This window comes from Cherax quadricarinatus, chromosome 85 (genome assembly GCF_038502225.1).
Source record: "Cherax quadricarinatus isolate ZL_2023a chromosome 85, ASM3850222v1, whole genome shotgun sequence".
NCBI classification, from domain to species: domain Eukaryota; kingdom Metazoa; phylum Arthropoda; class Malacostraca; order Decapoda; family Parastacidae; genus Cherax; species Cherax quadricarinatus.
In genome coordinates this window covers 6,136,631-6,158,653 of record NC_091376.1, presented here as the reverse complement: position 1 = coordinate 6,158,653, position 22,023 = coordinate 6,136,631, and the positions used below count along the sequence as shown (strand labels likewise).

At 40.3% G+C, this 22,023-nt stretch overlaps 1 protein-coding gene across 8 annotated transcripts in view; it reads right to left on the bottom strand.

Annotated features, from left to right (window-relative positions):
* LOC128703277 (calcium-activated chloride channel regulator 1) overlaps positions 1 to 22,023 on the bottom strand; it is a 482,928-nt gene that overhangs the window by 198,266 nt on the left and 262,639 nt on the right. For all 8 annotated transcript variants that reach the window (XM_070103296.1, XM_070103298.1, XM_070103299.1 and 5 more), the window contains 2 exons: positions 14,965 to 15,102; positions 14,532 to 14,685 (listed from right to left, as the gene is read on the bottom strand). In XM_070103296.1, the coding sequence (XP_069959397.1) occupies positions 14,532 to 14,685; positions 14,965 to 15,102 (292 nt within the window). The remainder of the gene's footprint in view (positions 1 to 14,531; positions 14,686 to 14,964; positions 15,103 to 22,023) is intronic.

Sequence of the window (22,023 nt, the reverse complement as noted above, 5' to 3'; positions counted from 1 at the left end):
TATATATATATATATATATATATATATATATATATATATATATATATATATATATATATATATATATATATATATATATATATATATATATATATATATATATATATATATATATATACATGTATATATATATATATATATATATATACACATACATACAGTGGAACCTCAAAAATCGAACTTAATCCGTTCCAAGAGCTAGTTCTAAATTCGAAAAGTCTGAAATTCGAAGCAATATTTCCCAAAAGAAATAATGGAAATACAGTTATTCCGTTCCAGAAACCCAAAAATATTCACACAAAAAATAAATTTTATAGAGATTAATTACAGTTTTACATACAACAAATACTATAGTTTTTAATTATGTATAGTAATACATATAAAATAACATTTTTACTTACCTTTATTGAAGATTGGTGATGGCATCTGGAAGATAGGGAGGAGGAGAGAGGGAGTTGGGGTTAGTGTTTGGAAGGAGAATCCCCCTCCATGAGGATTTCAGGTAAAGCCCTCTCTGGGGTTACTTACCTTCTCTGTCTTTTAATGCCACTAGGACCAGCTTGAAAGTCACTGGACCCCTGTCTCACAAAATAACTGTCCACAGTCCTCTGGCACCTCTTTAACATTTCCCTAAAATAGGACATGGTTCTGTCACTGAACTTGTTGCAAAGATGGCTTGTTTCAGCTTGCTCGGGGTGGTACTTCTGCACAAACATTTGGACATCATTCCACTTGGCACAAATCTCCTTAATCTTTGAGGAAGGCACCTCATCCACTCCCTCTTCCTCCTCTGAAGCAAGTTCCTCAGCTGTGGTCTGATACTGCTCCAGATGAAGCTCTTGCAGCTCTTCAGTGGTTAGCTCTTCCCTGTGGTCCTCCACCAACTCTTCCACATCCTCACCACTCACCTCCAACCCCAGGGTGTTCCCCAATGCCACAATAGTCCAAAACAGGCAGAGGGTGAGCTGGGTTAGGGTCAGAGTCAGCCTCAAACCCTTCAAAATCCCTCTTTTGGACACAATCTGGCCACAATTATCTCCAAGCAGAGTTCAAAGTCCTGGAAGTCACTCCCTCTCAAGCCTTACCTATAAGGCTTATGGAGCTGTAGATGTTGAAGTGATTCCTCCAGAACTCTCTTAGGGTCAACTTAGTATCTGTGGTCACTTCAAAGCACTTTTCAAACACTGCTTTTGTGTAGAGTTTTTTGAAGTTAGAAATGACCTGCTGGTCCATGGGCTGGAGAAGAGGAGTGGTGTTAGGAGGCAAGAACTTCACTTTTATAAAACTGAAGTCCTTAGACAAGAGGTCTAATAAGTTTGGAGGATGAGCAGGAGCATTGTCCATTAACAGGAGGCACTTCAGTGGCAATTTCTTTTCCTGGAGGTATTTTTTCACACTGGGGCCAAACACTTCATAGACCCACTTATTGAAAATTTGTCTTGTGACCCATGCCTTATGATTAGCTTTCCACAAGACACATAACTTGTTCTTAAAGACAGTTTTTCTTAAACACTCTGGGATTTTCTGAATGATACACAAGTAAAGGCTTCACTTTAAAATCACCACTAGCATTAGCACAGAACAAAAGAGTAAGCCTGTCTTTCATAGGCTTGTGTCCTGGCAGTGCCTTTCCCTCCTGTGTGATGAAGGTCCATTTTGGCATTTTCTTCCAAAATAAGCCTGTTTCATCACAATTAAACACTTGTTCAGGTTTGAATTCTTCACTGTCTATGTACCCCTTAAACTCCTGTACAAACTTCTCAGCCGCCCGTTTGTCTGAACTGGCTGCCTCATCATGTCTTACAACATTGTGTATGCTACTACGCTTCTTAAATCTGTCAAACCAGCCTCTGCTGGCCTTAAATTCACTATCAGCACTGGTTCCAGGAGTTTTCTGTACCAGATCGGCATGCAACTTCCTTGCCTTTTCGCAAATAATCGTCTCTGAAACACTATCACCTGCAATCTCTTTATCCTTGATCCACACCAGCAACAACTTCTCAACCTCTTCAACTATTTGTGGTCTTTTTTTTGGTTAGCATATTAACACCTTTCACAACATCAGCTTCCTTGATTTGTTCTTTCTTTGACAGGATAGAACCGATGGTCAACTTGTTTTTCCCATACATCCTGGCAAGCTCAACAAGTCTCGCACCACTCTCATACTTCTGTATTATTTCCTTCTTCACATCTATGGTGTTTCTCACTTTCTTTACCACAGGGGTACCACTAGCAAGTTTGTTTGAGCCTATGGCAGCTTATTTCACAGTCCCACAAGCACTAAACACAACGAAATAATCGTAAAATGCGTGAATGAGAGCGCAGGTTAGTGTTCACTCAAGCATAAACAAAGCTAGACTGCTCACGGCGCCTGTGCGGGGACGCAGACAGAGCGAGCCAGCAGACAGGTCCCGTACCCGGCGGTCCGAAAATAGGGGCGCGTTCAATAATAGGGACACAGTTTGTCCGAAAAAATGGTCCTATTTTCAAAAAGTTCGATATGTGATACGTTCGATTTTTGAGGTTCCACTGTACACGTATATATATATATACACCTTCCATCCGACTTACGACCGAGTTCGGTTCTGAGAAACCGGTCGTAAGTCGAAATGGCCGTAAGTCAAACTTTACTACTGAATATCAACAAAACATTTTTGTAATGACTTTATTTTATTGTTTTATTTTGGTATTTCATGTTTTACTTTACTTTTTATGTTGTTAGTATTGTATTTTATACTGTAAGGTTTAGGATAAACACTTTGTACAACACAAATAGTTGTTTATTTCCCAGAAATTTGGCATAAAAAAACATGGTCGTAAGTCGAGTGGTCGTAAGTCGAGCAGGTCGTAAGTCGGATGGTAGGTGTATATATATATATATATTTTCTAGGTAGTAGGTTGGTAGACAGCAACTGCCCAGGGAGGTACTACCATCCTGCCAGGTGAGTGTAAAACGCAAGCCTGTAATTGTTTTACATGATGGTAGGATTGCTGGTGTCTTTTGTCTGTCTCATAAACATGCAAGATTTCAGCTGTCTTGCTACTTCTACTTACACTTAGGTCACACTGTACATACATGTACAAGCATATATATACACACCCCTCTGGGTTTTCTTCTACAGTGGACCCTCAAGTTTCGGCAGCCTTGACTTTCATGAAATTCGACCTTCGGCGAGTTTTTTTGGAAAAATTTGGCCTCGAGTTTCGTGAAAAAGCTCGTGTTTTGGCGACTGTCCGGTACCCGTCCGCCCATCACCGCGCACACAAAGCCAGTCTCTCACGCCATTCATGCTCAGTGTGCCATTGTTTACCAACACGTGACCATCACCCCGCAGGTTCATACGTAATAATCCATTGTTTTTGTGATTACAACTGCTAAATAAGTCACCATGAGCCCAAGGAAAGCTAGTGCAAGCCCTTTGGTAAAGAAAGTGAGGAACACAATTGAATTCAAGAAGGAATTCATTGAAAAATATGAGAGTGGAGTGCGTGTTACAGAGCTTGCCAGGATGTATGGCAAGCCCCATTCAACCATCACTTCGATCGTGGCGAAAGGAAAGGAAATAAAGTGTGCTGTTGTTGCAAAAGGGGTGGATATGCTGACAAAAAGGAGATCACAAATCCTTGAAGAAGTGGAGAGGTTATTGTTGGTGTGGATTACTGAAAAACAGTTAGCAGGAGATAGTGTTACGCAGTTGATAATATGTGAAAAGGCAAGGCAGTTGCATGACGATCTCGTAAAGAACATGCCTGCAACAAGTGGTCATTTTAAGGCCAGCATAGGTTGGTTTGAGAGATTTAAAAAGCGTAGTGGCATTCATAGTGTGATGAGGCATGGTGAGGCTGCCGGTTCTGACAAAAAGCAGCTGAGAAGTTTGTACAAGAGTTTAAGGAGTGCATAAACACTGGAGAATTCAAACCCCAGCAAGTGTTTAATTGTGACAAAACAGGCCTCTTCTGGAAGAAAATGCCAAAGAGGACCTACATCACGCAGGAGGAAGCGGCACTCCCAGGACACAAGCCTATGAAAGACAGGCTTACTCTCATGTTTTGTAGTAATGCTAATGGGGATTTTGAAGTGAAGCCTTTACTGGTGTATCACTCTGAAAATCCCAGAGTGTTCAACAAATAAAGTGTCGCCAAGAGTAATTTGTGTGTGATGTGGAAGGCTAACAGTAAGGCATGGGTCACAAGGGGAATTTTCCTAGACTGGTTTAATGAAGTGTTTGGCCCCAGTGTGAAGAAATACCTCCTGGAAAATAAACTGCCACTCAAGTGCCTCCTGGTAATGGACAATAGTGGAGGAGTTTAGTTTCATCACGGTGAAGTTCTTGCCTCCTAATACCACTCCCCTCCTCCACCCCATGGACCAGCAGGTCATTTCAAACTTCAAAAAACTCTACACCAAAGTAGTATTTCAGAAGTGCTTTGAAGTGACCTCAGACACTGAATTGACCCTAAGAGAGTTCTGGAAAGATCACTTTAATATCCTCCATTGCATAAACCTTATAGGTAAGTCTTGGGAGGGAGTGACTTCCAGGACTTTGAACTCTGCTTGGAGAAATTTGTGGCCAGATTGTGTACAAGAGAGGGATTTTGAAGGGTTTGTGGCTGACCCTAAGGAACCTATGCCAATTGTGGAAACTATTGTGGCATTGGGGATGTCCCTGGGGTTGGAGGTGAGTGGTGAGTATGTGGAAGAGTTGGTGGAGGACCACAGGGAAGAGATAACCACTGAAGAGCTGCAAGAGCTTCATCTGAAACAGCAACAGATCACAGCTCAGGAAACTGCTGCAGAGGAGGGGGAAGAAAGATGGAGGAAGGTGCCTTCTTCAAAGATTAAGGACATTTGTGGAAAGTGGACTGAAGTGCAAACATTTATGGATGAACTTCACCCTAACAAAGCTGTTGCAGGCTGCATTGGCAACATGTACAATGACAGTGTTGTGTCCCACTTCAGGGAAATCTTAAACAAATGCCAGAAACAGACCTCTCTGGACAGATATTTTGTGCAACAGGGGTCCAGTGACTCTCAAACTGATCCCAGTGGCATTAAAAGAAGAAGGGAAGTAACCCCAGATATGGACTTCATACCTGAAGTCTTAATGGAAGGAGATTCTCTTTCCAAAAAATAGTGTACACATTCCTCCTATCCCCTCCTCCCGTCTTCCATCCACACAGAAGTCTCCAGTAAAGGTAAGTGTAATGTTATTATTATTTTTTTAAATGCATGTACTTGATTTCTGATTGTTTTCATCATGTAAATCTTTATTTAATTAGAAAAAAAAAAATTTATTTTAATATTTTTGGGTGTCTGGAACGGATTAATTTTATTTCCATTATTTCTTATGGAGAAAATGGTTTCGAGTTTCGTGAATTTCGACCTTCGGCGGGCTCTCTGGAACGGATTAATCACGAAATTCCGGGGTCCACTGAATTTTCTTTCTAGTTCTTGTTCTTGTTTATTTCCTTTTATCTCCATGGGGAAGTGGAACAGAATTCTTCCTCCATAAGCCATGCATGTTGTAAGAGGCGACTAAAATACCGGGAGCAAGGGGCTAGTAACCCCTTCTCCCGTATAAATTACTAAATTTATAAAGAGAAACATTCGTTTTTCTTTTTGGGTCACCCTGCCTTGGTGGGATACAGCCGGTTTGTTGAAAAAAAAAATATATATATATACATACAGTGGACCCTCGACCAACGATGGCATCGTCTAAAGTTAAATCCGACTAGCGATACATTTTAACGCAAAAATTTTGCCTCGACTAGCACTAAAAAACTCAACCAACACGATTCGTTCCGTCTGAGACGCGTCCACTTGTGGCCAGTGTTTACAAGCCAGCCAGCCACCGCGGTCCCATCCAAACATATAATCGGAACATTTCATATCATCACAGTGTTTTTAGTGATTGCACCTGCAAAATAAGTCACCATGGGCCCCAAGAAAGCTTCTAGTGCCAACCCTACAGCAAAAAGGGTGAGAATTACTATGGATTTGAAGAAAGAGATCATTGCTAAGTATGAAAGTGGAGTGCGTGTCTCCGAGCTGGCCAGGTTGTACACAAAACCCCAATCAACCATCGCTACTATTGTGGCCAAGAAAACGGCAATCAAGGAAGCTGTTCTTGCCAAAGGTGCAACTATGTTTTCGAAACTGAGATCGCAAGTGATAGAAGATGCTGAGAGACTGTTATTGGTGTGGATAAACGAAAAACAGATAGCAGGAGACAGCATCTCTCAAGCGATCATATGTGAAAAGGCTAGGAAGTTGCATGAGGATTTAATTAGAAAAATGCCAGCAACTAGTGATGTGAGTGAATTTAAGGCCAGCAAAGGTTGGTTTGAGAGATTTAAGAATCGTAGTGGCATACATAGTGTGATAAGGCATGGTGAGGCTGCCAGTTTGGACCATAAAGCAGCTGAAAAATATGTGCAGGAATTCAAGGAGTACATAGACAGTTAAGAATTGAAACCTGAACAAGTGTTTAATTGTGACGCTGACAATGTTGTGAAACACTTTAGGAATGTCATAAAGGAACGGGAGGTACAGGCCTCTATGGACAGATATGTTGTGCGACAGAGGTCTAGTGACTCTCAAGCTGGTCCTAGTGGGATTAAAAGAAGAAGGGAAGTAACCCCGGAAAAGGACTTGACACCTCAAGTCCTAATGAAAGGGGATTCCTCTTCTAAACACTAACACCATCCACACTCTCCCCTCCTCCCATCCCATCAATCATCACCAGATCTTCAATAAAGGTAAGTGTCATGTAATTGTACATGTCTTCTTCAGTTTGTGTGTATTAAAATTAATATTTCATGTGGTAAAAATTTTGTTTTTCAATACTTTTGGGTGTCTTGCACGGATTAATTTGATTTCCATTATTTCTTATGGGGAAAATTAACTCAACTAACGATAATTTTGTTTAATGATGAGCTCTCAGGAACGGATTAATATCGTTTGTCGAGGGTCCACTGTATATATAGATATATTTTTTCTAGGTAGTAGGTTGGTAGACAGCAACCACCCAGGGAGGTACTACCGTCCTGCCAAGTGAGTGTAAAACGAAAGCCTGTAATTGTTGTACATGATGACAGGATTGCTGGTGTCCCTTTTTCTGTTTCATAAACATGCAAGATTTCAGGTACATCTTGCTACTTCTGCTTGCACTTAGGTCACACTACACATACATGTACAAACATATATATACAGTGGACTCTCGGTTAACGATATTTTTTCATTCCAGAAGTATGTTCAGGTGCCAGTACTGACCGAATTTGTTCCCATAAGGAATATTGTGAAGTAGATTAGTCCATTTCAGACCCCCAAACATACATGTACAAACGCACTTACATAAATACACTTACATAATTGGTCGCATTGGGAGGTGATCGTTAAGCGGGGGTCCACTGTACATACCTCTCTCGGTTTTCTTCTATTTTCTTTCTAGTTCTTGTTCTTGTTTATTTCCTCTGATCTCCATGGGGAAGTGGAACAGAATTCTTCCTCCGTAAGCCATGTATGTCGTAAGAGGTGGCTAAAATGCCGGAAGCAAGGGGCTAGTAACCCCTTCTCCTGTATATATTACTAAATTTGTAAGGAGAAACTTTCGTTTTTCCTTTTGGGCCACCCCACCTAAGTGGGATATGGCTGGTGGCTAGAAAGAAAGAATATATATATACAGTGGACCCTCGACATTCGATACTAATCCATTCCTGAGAGCTAATGAATGTCGAAAATATCGAGTCGAATTAATTTTCCCCATAAGAAATAATGGAAATCAAATTAATCCGTGCAAGACACCCAAAAGTATGAAAAAAAAAAATTTACCACATGAAATATTAAGTCTAATGCAATAAAATAATTACAATAACAGCAATAACAATACATTAATAACAATAGAATAAGTGACACTTACCTTTAATGAAGATCTGGTGATGATTGATGGGATGGGAGGAGGGGAGAGTGTCAAGGTTGTTACTGTTTAGAAGGGGAATCCCCTTCCATTAGGACTTGAGGTAGCAAGTCCTTTTCCGGGGTTACTTCCCTTCTTCTTTTAATGCCACTAGGACCAGCTTGAGAGTCACTGGACTTTTGTCGCACAACATATCTCTCCATAGAGGCCTGTACCTCTCGCTCCTTTATGACTTTCCTAAAGTGGTTCACAACATTGTCATTGTACAGGTTGCCAACACGGCTTGCAGTAGCTATGTCATGGTGATTTTCATCAAAAAAGGTTTGCACTTCAAGCCACTTTGCACACATTTCCTTAATCTTTGAAGTAGGCAACTTCTTAGAACATAATTACATAAGAAAGGAGGAACACTGCAGCAGGCCTGTTGGCCCATACTAGGCAGGTCCTTTACAATTCATCCCACTAACAAACATTTGACCAACCCAATTTTCAATGCCACCCAAGAAACAAGCTCCGATGTGCAAGTCCCACTCAAATCCAACCCCTCCCACTCATGTACTTATCCAACCTAAATTTGAAACTACTCAAAGTCCTAGCCTCAATAACTCAACTAGGTAGACTGTTCCACTCATCAACTACCCTATTTCCAAACCAATACTTTCCTATGTCCTTTCTAAATATAAACTTATCTAATTTAAATCCATTACTGCGGGTTCTCTCTTGGAGAGATATCCTCAAGACCTTGTTAATATCCCCTTTATTAATACCTATCTTCCACTTATACACTTCGATCAGGTCTCCCCTCATTCTTCGTCTAACAAGTGAATGTAACTTAAGAGTCTTCAATCTTTCTTCATAAGGAAGATTTCTAATGCTATGTATTAATTTAGTCATCCTACGCTGAATGTTTTCTAACGAATTTATGTCCATTCTGTAATATGGAGACCAGAATTGAGCTGCATAATCTAGGTGAGGCCTTACTAATGATGTGTAAAGCTGCAGTATGACCTCTGGACTTCTGTTGCTTACACTTCTTGATATAAATCCCAGTAATCTATTTGCCTTATTACGTACGCTTAGGCATTGCTGTCTTGGTTTAAGGTTGCTGCTTACCATAACCCCCAAGTCCTTTTCGCAATCTGTATGGCTAAGTTCTACATTATTTAACTTATAAGTGCTAGGGTTATGGACACTCCCGAGCTTCAGAACCTTGCATTTATCTACATTGAACTGCATCTGCCACTTTTCTGACCAAGAGTAGAGTTTGTCTAAATCCTCCTGAAGTTCCCTAACATCTACATTTGAATCAATTATCCTACCTATCTTCGTGTCATCGGCGAATTTGCTCATATCACTAGTAATTCCTTCATCAAGATCATTGATATACATTATAAACAACAACGGGCCCAAGACTGATCCCTATGGAACGCCACTTGTTACTGATCCCCACTCGGATTTAACCCCATTTATGGACACTCTCTGCTTCCTGTCTGTGAGCCATGATTCGATCCACGAGAGCACTCTTCCCCCAATGCCATGAGCTGCTACTTCGTTCAACAGTCTTTGGTGCGGAACTCTATCAAATGCCTTACTAAAATCTAAGTAAATAATATCAAATTCTTTATCGTGGTCAACAGCCTCAAAAGCTTTACTGAAGAAAGTTAATAAATTAGTTAGACAAGACAATTTCTCTCTCCCCTCCTCTGAAGCAGTTTCCTCAGGTCTGGCCTCTTGCTGTTGAAGATGATCTAGCAGCTCATCAGTGGTTAGTTCATCATTGTCCTCCTCCACCAACTCTTCCACATCCTCCCCACTAACCTCCAACCCCAATGACTTCCCCAATGCCACAATGGTTTCCTCAACTGGCATACACTTCTCAGGGTTAGCCTCAAAATCCCTTTTGTCTACACATTCTGGCCACAGTTTTTTCCAAGCAGAGTTCAAGGTCCTCTTAGTCACTTCCTCCAAAGCCTTACCTATAAGGTTTATACAACTGAGGATATTAAAGTGATCCTTCCAAAACTCTTTTTGAGTCAGTTGAGTTTCTGTGGTCACTACAAAGCACTTTTGAAACATAGCTTTTGTGTACAGTTTCTTGAAGTTGGAAATGACCTGCTGGTCCATGGGCTGCAGGAGAGGAGTGGTATTAGGAGGCAAAAACTTGACCTTAATGAAGCTCATGTCCGCAGAAAGTCACTCTGCCACGTCTGTAGGATGACCAGGGGCATTGTCTAATACCAGGAGGCACTTAAGGTCTAATTTCTTTTCAGTTAGGTAATTTTTCACAGTGGGGGCAAATGCATGGTGTAACCAGTCATAGAAAAAGTCCCTAGTGACCCATGCCTTACTGTTTGCCCTCCACAGCACACACAAATTAGCCTTGAGAACATTCTTTTTGCCTGAACACTCTGGGAGTTTCAGAGTGATACACCAATAAAGGCTTCACTTTGGAATCACCACTAGCATTGGCACACATTAACAGAGTATGCCTGTCTTTTATAGGCTTATGTCCTGGGAGTGCCTTTTCCTCCTGCGTAATATAGGTCCTGCTTGGCAATTTCTTCCAAAATAGGCCTGTTTCATCACAGTTAAACACTTGTTCAGGTTTCAATCCTTCAGCCTCTATGTACTCCTTGAATTCATACACATATTTTTCAGCCACTTTGTGGTCCGAACTGGCAGCCTCACCATGCCTTATCACACTATGTATGCCACTACGATTCTTAAATCTTTCAAACCAACCTTTGCTGGCCTTAAAGTCACTCACATCAGTACTAGTTGCAGGCAATTTCTTTACCAAATCATCATGCAACTGCCTAGCCTTTTCACAAATGATCGCTTAAGAGATGCTATCTCCTGCTATCTGTTTTTCATTTATCCACACCAATAACAGTCTCTCAACACCTTCTAACACTAGCGATCTCTGTTTTGGAAACAAAGTTGCACCTTTTGCAACAACAACTTCCTTGATTGCCCTTTTCCTGCTCACTATAGTAGAGACGGTTGAGTGGGGTTTACTATACAACCTGGCCTGCTCCGACACATGCACTCCACTTTCGTACTTTGCAATTATCTCTTTCTTCATTTCAATAGTCATTAGCACCTTTTTTCTCGAAGGCTTGGCACTAGAAGCTTTCTTGGGGCCCATGGTTACTTATTTTGCAGAAACAAGCACTAAAAAAAGTGATATGGAATGTACCGAATGTATCCTTAGATGCTCACACACTGGCTGGCTTGTAAACACTGGCACACACGGTGCAGTTCAGGCTACACGTGGACACATCTCATACGAAATGAGACGAATCACATCGAATGTCGGGTTTACCATCGAATGTAGAGGCGAAATTTTTTGCTTTAAAATGCATCGAATGTCAGATTTATCGGAATTATCGAATGTCGATGCCATCGAATGTCGGGGGTCCACTGTATATACATATATATATATACATGTGTGTGTATGTATATATATATATATATATATATATATATATATGTCGTGCTGAATATGTAAAACTGGTCAATTAGCAAGAGCTCATTTAAAATTAAGACCTTTCGAAAATTTTCTCTTATACGTTTAAAGATATATTTTTTTCATTAATGTTAATGTAAAAAATTTTAATTTTGCACCAAAAGAATCTTAGAAAACTTACCTAACCTTAATATAACAAGAACAATTTATTTTAGCCTAACCCAACTAAATATATTTTAAATACGTTTACAATAATTTAATACTAAACAAACACAATCAAATATATTTTTTTTGTTAGGTTCAGAATGATTTTGGCGAAATTATTGTATACACAAATTTTCACTTGTCCTATATGGCAAGATGAGCGTTGCTGTTCAAGCCAAGATAGCAAGTTCTGCCTATTCGGCGCACACACACACACACACACACACACACACACACACACACACACACACACACACATATATATATATATATATATATATATATATATATATATATATATATATATATTATATACAGTGGACCCCCGGTTAACGATTTTAATCCGTGCAAGAGGGGTAATTGTTATGCGAAATAATCGCTATGTGAATGAATTTTCCCCATAAGAAATAATGGAAATCAAATTAATCCGTGCAAGACACCCAAAAGTATGAAAAAAAAAATTTTACCACATGAAATATACATTTTCCCACACACAAAGAGAAGGATACATGCACAATAGTAGAGTAGTACATGCACAGTATATATTGTGCATGTACTAGTCTACTAAATGAAGAATAAATGACACTTACCTTTATTGAAGATGCAGCAATGACTGATGAGACACTGTGTCCTGGGAGTGCCTTTTCCTCCTGAGTACTGTAGGTCCTGTTTGGCATTTTCTTCCAGAACAGGCCTTATCACACTGTGTATGCCACTACGATTCTTAAATCTCTCAAACCAACCTTTGCTGGCTTTAAATTCACCAATATGAGCACTAGTTCCAGGCATTTTTCCCTGTTCACCTGGGTGTTAGTCGACTTGTGTGGGTTGCATCCTGGGAGACAAGATTAAGGACCCCAATGGAAATAAGTTAGACAGTCTTCGATGACACTGACTTTTTTGGGTTATCCTGGGTGGCAAATCCTCTGGGGTTAATTGTTTCTTGGTATTCTCAATAAGCCACACCAACAACGGTGCTACAGCAGCAGCAGCAGCTGACAGTGCAGCAGCAGCAGCAGCTGTACCACCAATAGTAGCGATGGTTGATTGGGGTTTATTATACAACCTGGCCAGCTCGGAGACATGCACTCCACTTTCATACTTATCAATGATCTTTTTCTTCATCTCTATTGTAATTCTCACCCTTATTTATTTATTTATTTATTTATTTATTTCTATTTGTGCACACATACAGAGGTACAAAAAAATACAGATAAGAGCAGTATGCCAAAGCCACTTATACTATGCATAGCATTACGGGCTGGCTTAAAATTAACTTAAGATTAACTAAGCAATGATGAAATCAGTGATAAAACATTAATGTAAACAGATTACTATAAAGCACAAGTGAGTATTACAAAGACAGGTCATATGGTTGCATGCATTGTTGTACATTCAGTCGTATGGAGTATTCTGTTAGGTAGAGTATTTAAAAAATAATAAAGTTAGATTCGGTTTTAGGTTTAACATTTATGTGATATAATTGTGAGAAACATTTAAGATATACAATTTATAAGGTTCAGTTATTCAGTATTTATTTGGTTTTGGGTGAGTAAGTGATCTTTGAGAAGAGACTTGAATTTATAATCAGGTAGTGTTTCTTTTATATTTACAGGTAATGAATTCCAGATTTTAGGGCCTTTTATGTGCATTGAGTTTTTGCATAGTGTGAGATGGACACGAGGAACATCAAAGAGTGATCTGTGCCTTGTGTTATGGTCATGTGTTCTGTTGAGGTTGGCAAGGAGATGTTTGAGGGGAGGGTTAATATCAGAGTTAAGTGTTCTATGTATGTAATAGGTGCAGTAATAAGTATGGATGTTTTGTATGGTGAGTAGGTTTAGTGTATTGAATATTGGTGGAGTGTGCTGCCTGTAGTGAGAATTTGTTATCATTCTAACTGCAGCCTTTTGTTGAGTAATTAGTGGTCTGAGATGGTTAATTGTTGTTGAGCCCCATGCACAAATTCCATAGGTGAGATAGGGGTAAATAAGAGAGTGATATAGGGCCAGGAGGGCTGACTGTGGAACATAGTACCGTATCTTCGATAGTATGCCTACAGTCTTGGAAATTTTCTTAGAGATTTGTTGTATATGTGTATGAAATTTGAGTCTATTATCAAGGTGGATTCCTAAGAATTTTCCCTCTGTTAGTTTTGTGATAGGTGATCCGTTTATCATTATGTTAAGAGGGACATCTGTAGCTCTGTTACCAAACTGAATGAAGTAGGTTTTGTCAATGTTTAGTGTAAGTTTGTTAGTCCTCATCCAGGTAGATATTTTCTGTAATTCGGTATTTACAGTATTGGCTAGCGTGACTGGGCTCGGGTGAGAGAAGACGTATGTAGTGTCATCTGCAAATAGTGTGGGTTTGAGTAATTGCGAAGCATTTGGAAGGTCATTTATGTATAGGAGAAAGAGAAGAGGGCCAAGGACACTTCCCTGTGGGACACCAACTGTAATTGGTTGCGCAGAAGAGTTTGCCCCATTTGCGTACACATATTGGCTTCTGTTGCTGAGGTATGACTTGAGGTAGTTGAGGGAGTGCCCTCTTATACCATAGTGTGACAATTTTACGTGGAGCAAGTCATGGTCAACTGTATATATATATATATATATATATATATACTATATATATATATATATATGATATATATATATATATATATATATATCATATATATATATATATATATATATATATATATATATATATATATATATATATATATATATATATATATATATATATATATATATATATATATAGTGAGGGGAACAGGGACAAGACAAAGAGAGGAAGAAAGAAGTGGAGAAGTAATGCAGGTTATTTGTGTATTGTTCCAGTCATGGTATTGCGCTTTTTTGTTTTCTATACAGATGACATGCAACTCTCTCATAAATCAGTTCAAGTGGTTTCTCACGTAACATTTTTGAGTATACCTCGAGGCCCCCACCAGGCAGCTTGTCTGCGATCTATGAGGTACTCAGGAGTGAGGTGGATATACATGCCAGGTTCACCACAACCACCACTCTGTTGTGTATATGGTTGGTTTTTGTAAACACTGTTCATGATGTCCACTCTGATATCACTAGTCTGCAAACCATCAAAGTATTAATTTGAATTTGGATTCCAATACATTTACAATTTATCAATGTATGTATAAAGAACTTATGACTAAAGTTTGTGCTGAAGTTCTTGAAAGTACAAGAAAACCATAAAAAAATACAAATTGATTCTTGCTGCAGGCAAGAATCGAAGATTTAATTTATTCTACATATAAGTCTACTAGTTTAGTACAGCATGAAGCAAAGGACATTCTTTTTTGGGTTTAGCTCAAACATACAGTAATCTGTAAAATTATACACATCTTACTTGGAAATTTTCACTGAGTGCATTACCGATGACACTAGTGTTGGTCCAGGATTTGGGGATGAGAATCTTCACCGAGCGGAAATATGCACGCTTGTGTGTGGCTCTGTATAGTCTCCGAGAAGCCTCATGGATCATCTCCTAAGATTGAACAAAGTAAAGATGGAATAAGATTTATTATATACAGTTACTGTAGTGCAAACTGTAATGTGTGGGATTTATTCAAGAGTGAGTGAGTGAGTGAGTGAGTGAGTGAGTGAGTGAGAGAGAGAGAGAGAGAGAGAGAGAGAGAGAGAGAGAGAGAGAGAGAGAGAGAGAGAGAGAGAGTGAGAGTGAGAGTGAGAGTGAGAGTGAGAGTGAGAGAGTGAGAGAGTGAGAGAGAGTGAGAGAGAGTGAGAGAGAGTGAGAGAGAGTGAGAGAGAGTGAGAGAGAGAGTGAGAGAGAGTGAGAGAGAGTGAAAGTGTGAGTGTGTGTGTGTACTCGCCTATTTGTGGTTGTAAGGGTAGATTCACAGCTCCTGGCCCTGCCACTTTGCTGGTCACTACTAGTTCCCCTCTCTCCCTGCTCTAAGAGTTTGTTGCACCTCTCCTTAAAGCTATGTATGACTCCTGCCTCCAATACATCACTCTCCTGATTGTTCCACTTCCTGACAACTCTAATGCTGAAGAAATAATTCCTAACATCTCTGTGACTCATCTGAGTTTTCAACTTCCAGTTGTGGTCCATTGTTGCTGTGTCCTATCTCAGGAACAAACATTCTGTCCATGTCCACCTTGTCGATTCCTCTTAACATTTTATACACCATTATCTTGTCCCCCCCATCCCTCCTGTCCTTCAGTGTCATCAGGTTGCGTTCCCTTAATCTCTCCTCGTAGGACATACCCCTTAGCTCCAGGAATAGTCTTGTTACAAACCTTTGCACTTTCTCTAATTTCTTGACATGCTTGACCAGGTGAGGGTTCCATACTGGCAATGCATACTCCAATATGGGCCTGCCTTACACAGTGTACAGCATTGTGAATTTAAGCCTGCCCGTAATGCTCTGCATACAAGGGACTTTCAACATGTACACCCAACTACTATAATACCTTGTACAACTATGTATCATGTCCTAATAAAATAAAAAAAAATTATGTTGAAATGCTATTCTTAGGTTTTCCAGGCACCCCTATGCTGCAGCAGTTACTTTGTTGATGTGGGCTTCAGGTGATGTGTTTGGTGTGATGCTCACTCTAAGATCCTTTTCCTTGAGTGAGGTTTGCAGTCTTTGACCCCCAAGCATGTACTCCGTCTGCGGTCTTCCTTGGCCTTCCGCAGTCTTCACGACTTTGCACTTAATGGTGTTAAACTCCAGGAACCATCTTGTGGAAAATATTTTAATTTTCCGAAACTATAGTGCCTAATAGGTGTTTAATGTGTCGATATGGGTCAAAAATGTATTTGAAAATAGGATAGAACCAAGAGTTCCCTTTGCGCATGCGTGGATGTGCGGGGGTAGAGGTCGACTCGGGGCATGGGAGAGGCGGCAGTGTTTTGAATGGGTTTAAGAGGCTGTGAAAACATGGGACCAGGAAATTGGCGTTCACGGCGGCCTAAGGATTAATATAGGCCTCACTTCATAATAGGAAGTGTCGTGACTGTCCCTGGTGAAGAGTGAGGGAATGTGATTGACGGCACCGCTGTAAATAAGGTGGTAAAATGAGTGAATAATGGTAGGACCGGGGGTGACTGGCGCGTCGCCATGGACTGTGTCCCGGGGAAAAATACCCGTGATTTAATCATCACTCATCGGTCTCAAATCTTAATGGAGTGGCCTCCAATGTGTATAATAATTATGAGACATTAAACCGTCTTGTAAATCGTAATGTAATCAGTGATAATAACACTAAGTTAAGGAATCGTTGAAGCGATATGAACTGCCATTCCCAGAGTGTGTGTGCACATGTTTACCTCGTTGTTCCTGTCCCGAGGATAGTGAAGGCTTTATGGAGTCACGACTTCTAAACCGGGACAAACCGACGGATACCTCGTCCTGCTGGAATAAGAACCGTGTCGGTGTAGCAGGACATCGAAATGAGATGGTGAATGGAGGAAATAAGGAGTATCAATCACCCACAGTTAAGTAACCCTTCTAGTTATAGCAGACTGATACTGGCCAGTTAGGTATGTTGTAATTGGATAGGTTATGAGTGATCCAGCTACATCAAGTGACCACCAGAGAATATCTGGTAAGTGGTGAGATTATGTACAAGTGTTTTTCCTTGATGGATATATCCATGTGTAACCTACCCCCCCCTTCATTCAGTTACACTAATATAATCTATACAGTCCACAATTAATTAGTAGCACCGTACTTGTGGGTGCTATCCAATCCATACTGGTCTCGGATAGATATGGATAAGATTGTGAAGTCAAAGGAACCACCTGCCGTGACCAGGGGTGGTTAAGTTTTCTCACATGTCTACACGGGGTGACTACGGTAAACAATATGGTTGTCTCCCAATGAGTTTACTTGTATGCATGTAATGTTGAGGTACATAAAGGTAATCACCCTAGAAAATTTTCCATATCTGCCCACTGGTCCTTCCTGAACCGGATGCAATCAGTGAAAAAATTAATTGAATTAATTACTTAATAATTAAGTGACTGATTGAAGGAAGTGGGTATAGGGTACACAAGTTTAATCGATCGTGTGGTGGATGATAATTAGCCCAATTAATTGCTAGCACATGTGTGGCTAGGATTTATACAAGAGTAAAGTGCAAGAATTACTCTTATAAGGCGCCTACTTAAGTTGTATAATCAGTGATTAATAATTCTCTAACCATGACTGGATCTGATGGAGTTAATGTGGCTGACAAGTCCATGAATTTTAGAGTAATGAAAGCATCATTACAGGCTATTAAAGGCCATGTGACGAAGGCATTTGATTTAATGAATCAAAGAACCGTGAACCCTAATGAATTAAAGTTATATTTAGATGCTTTAGAGAGTAGATTTGATTGGTACAAATTGTGGTTTAAAGACTGTGAAAGAGATCTGCTGGAGAATTGTGCAGATGGAATGGAAATGAATGTTTTAATTAATCAACATTACGAATTGGAAGAAAAACTGTCTTGTAAAAGTAAGGCTTTGAATAAATTAAAGGGTGTAAGCCAGGCAGTTGATCAACCTATTAATGCAAAGGGTGGGTTTGCCAAAACCTCCAGAGTACGGTCTGGAGGAAATCAGACTAGGTCGGCAGGAATTAATTGTTCAATTGCAGACCAGTCAGCCAAACAGTTCTAAGGATATAACACATAATGACTCTGAAGTATCTGTCAAGTCTCAAAAGGGAAAAATAATCCCAGTGGTAATAATCATAGTTAAGAGTTAAATAGGCACATATCAAGTCAGGAATCAGTAATAGTGGTTCCTCACATCAAGGTAAGAGGAATAAGTACCTCAGTAAGGGTAACCCAGTTAATAAGAGGTCAGGCAAGGAAAAGAGAGACTGCCTCTTCTGCCAGGGTACTCATTTCACTAAAAATTGTAATGCCTATAATTCATGGGATATTAAAGTGGAGAGGATGAAAGAACTTGACAGATTTATCAGATGTCTAGACAATCATAATGTAAAGGATTGTCATACCAAATTGAACAGTTGCTATCAATGCAACAAGGGAAGGCACCATACAGTTATGTGCAGGGTTGTATGTGATTCTTATAATAATGGTGACAATAATGATAATGTTAATAACCCTGACACTACAGTGACTGATGTAAAGGTTGCAGCTAATGGCAATAATGATGGCCTAGCTGAGGTAGCCTTGCCGGTGTTGGATGTAATAATTCAGGATAAAGGGCATAAATCCAAAACCATGCGGCGCCACTCTCCTCAACACTGGTACGGGCCATGTAATATATGGCAGACTACCGCCTAGTAATAATGACTAGAAGTAGTGAATACAGTCACGGTGTCTTACTCATAAAAGGTCAACCCAGTACAAGTATTCTTCTATCGAGAATGATGTTGAACCAGTCTAATTTGTGGGAGCTGGACAGCATAGGGATTAATATAAATGAGGAAAGTCCAAATGATTCCATTACTCAGGAACAATACCTGAAGGATGTTAAATGTGAATCTGGACATTACTGGGTGCGACTTCCGTGGAAGCTCGACCGTCCAGAATTACCTACTAATTATAGGATGGCGTATGGACAGTTAAAGGGCCCAGCTCTGCGAACTGAGCAAGACACCAAAATTGTTGACTGCTTATAATGATATAATTAATAAACAGTTAAATAATAAATTGTTCTTACTTCAGGCGATGATAAATGCACACCTTAAGTGCACAGGTGGTCCACTGAGCGAAGTAATTGGGTAAATAATCTTATGTGGACAATTTCCGGGTGTGACGTCAACTGAAGAGGAACTAATGAGGATATGTGAAGGGGTTAATGAAATAATGCAGTAAGGTGCTGGGGCTGACTTGGGACACTGAGAGAGACTTGTTATTGTTAACGTCTCATAATTCCAGTATGCCCAATAAATTAACCCAGGGAGCATAGGCTTATGCCCCTGAGAGAATGGAACAGTAATTAGTCCATTTTGAGGGATCAATAAATATGGATGGCCATGGAGTTGAAGTGCCTATATGCAGTAATGTGCTGGGGCTGACTTGGGATACTGAGAGAGACTTGTTATTGTTAAAGTCTCATAATTCCAGTATGCCCAACAAATTAACCCAGAGAGCATAGGCTTAGTGTCACACCTTACAATAAGAGGGAAATTGTTAATACCAGAAGCATGGAGGCTTGAGTGTGCTTTGGATGGAGCCCTACCTGAGGAGTTAACAGGTGGAAAGAATTAATGGGTGATTATGTAAATACCAATGTTGGAGTTCCCAAGCCAGGTGGCCAGTGAAGATGGGAAAATTGTACTCCACATTATGTAAGTCGTCTAGCAACGACCTCCGCCCGGCCGCAGTGTGGAAAATATTTTAATTTTCCGAAGCTATAGTGCCTAATAGGTGTTTAATGTGTCGATATGGGTCAAAAATGTATTTGAAAATAGGATAGAACCAAGAGTTCCCTTTGCGCATGCGCGGATGTGCGGGGGTAGAGGTCGACTCGGGGCATGGGAGAGGCGGCAGTGTTTTGAATGGGTTTAAGAGGCTGTGAAAACATGGGACCAGGAAATTGGCGTTCACGGCGGCCTAAGGATTAATATAGGCCTCACTTCATAATAGGAAGTGTCGTGACTGTCCCTGGTGAAGAGTGAGGGAACGTGATTGACGGCACCGCTGTAAATAAGGTGGTAAAATGAGTGAATAATGGTAGGACTGGGGGTGACTGGCGCGTCGCCATGGACTGTGTCCCGGGGAAAAATACCCGTGATTTAATCATCACTCATCGGTCTCAAATCTTAATGGAGTGGCCTCCAATGTGTATAATAATTATGAGACATTAAACCGTCTTGTAAATCGTAATGTAATCAGTGATAATAACACTAAGTTAAGGAATCGTTGAAGCGATATGAACTGCCATTCCCAGAGTGTGTGCACATGTTTACCTCGTTGTTCCTGTCCCGAGGATAGTGAAGGCTTTATGGAGTCACGACTTCTAAACCGGGACAAACCGACGGATACCTCGTCCTGCTGGAATAAGAACCATGTCGGTGTAGCAGGACATCGAAATGAGATGGTGAATGGAGGAAATAAGGAGTATCAATCACCCACAGTTAAGTAACCCTTCTAGTTATAGCAGACTGATACTGGCCAGTTAGGTATGTTGTAATTGGATAGGTTATGAGTGATCCAGCTACATCAAGTGACCACCAGAGAATATCTGGTAAGTGGTGAGATTATGTACAAGTGTTTTTCCTTGATGGATATATCCATGTGTAACCTACCCCCCCCCCCTTCATTCAGTTACACTAATATAATCTATACAGTCCACAATTAATTAGTAGCACCGTACTTGTGGGTGCTATCCAATCCATACTGGTCTCGGATAGATATGGATAAGATTGCGAGGTCGAAGGAACCACCTGCCGTGACCAGGGGTGGTTAAGTTTTCTCACATGTCTACACGGGGTGACTACGGTAAACAATATGGTTGTCTCCCAATGAGTTTACTTGTATGCATGTAATGTTGAGGTACATAAAGGTAATCACCCTAGAAAATTTTCCATACTTCTCGCATCCAACCTTTACTTTAATCCACATAATTCTTGAATTTACACATTCATATTCTCTTTTCTCCTTCCATAACTGATCATTTAACATTACTGCTACCCCTTCCTTTGCTCTAACTCTCTCAGATACTCCAGATTTAATCCCATTTATTTCCCCCCACTGAAACTCTCCTACCCCCTTCAGCTTTGTTTCGCTTAGGGCCAGGACATCCAACTTCTTTTCATTCATAACATCAGCAATCATCTGTTTCTTGTCATCCGCACTACATCCACGCACATTTAAGCAACCCAATTTTATAAAGTTTTTCTTCTTCTCTTTTTTAGTAATTTTATACAGGAGAAGGGGTTACTAGCCCATTGCTCCCGGCATTTTAGTCGCCTCATACGACACGCATGGCTTACGGAGGAAAGATTCTTTTCCACTTCCCCATGGACAATAGAAGAACTAAAAAAGAACAAGAGCTATTTAGAAAAAGGAGAAAAACCTAGATGTATGTATATATATATATGCATGTGCGTGTCTGTGAAGTGTGACCAAAGTGTAAGTAGGAGTAGCAAGATATCCCTGTTATCTTAGCGTGTTTATGAGACAGAAAAAGAAACCAGCAATCCTACCATCATGCAAAACAGTTACAGGTTTTTGTTTCACAGTCATCTGGCAGGACGGTAGTACTTCCCTGGGTGGTTGCTGTCTACCAACCTACTATCTGCAAATAGGGATACCTCTGAATCTATCCCTTCCGTCATGTCATTCACGTATACCAGAAACAGCACCGGCCCTAGGACTGACCCTTGCAAAAACCCTCAACACACATGCCCACTCTGAAACCTTGCCACGTACTAACACTCGTATTTTCCTTCCTGTCCAGTATTTTCTGATTCAT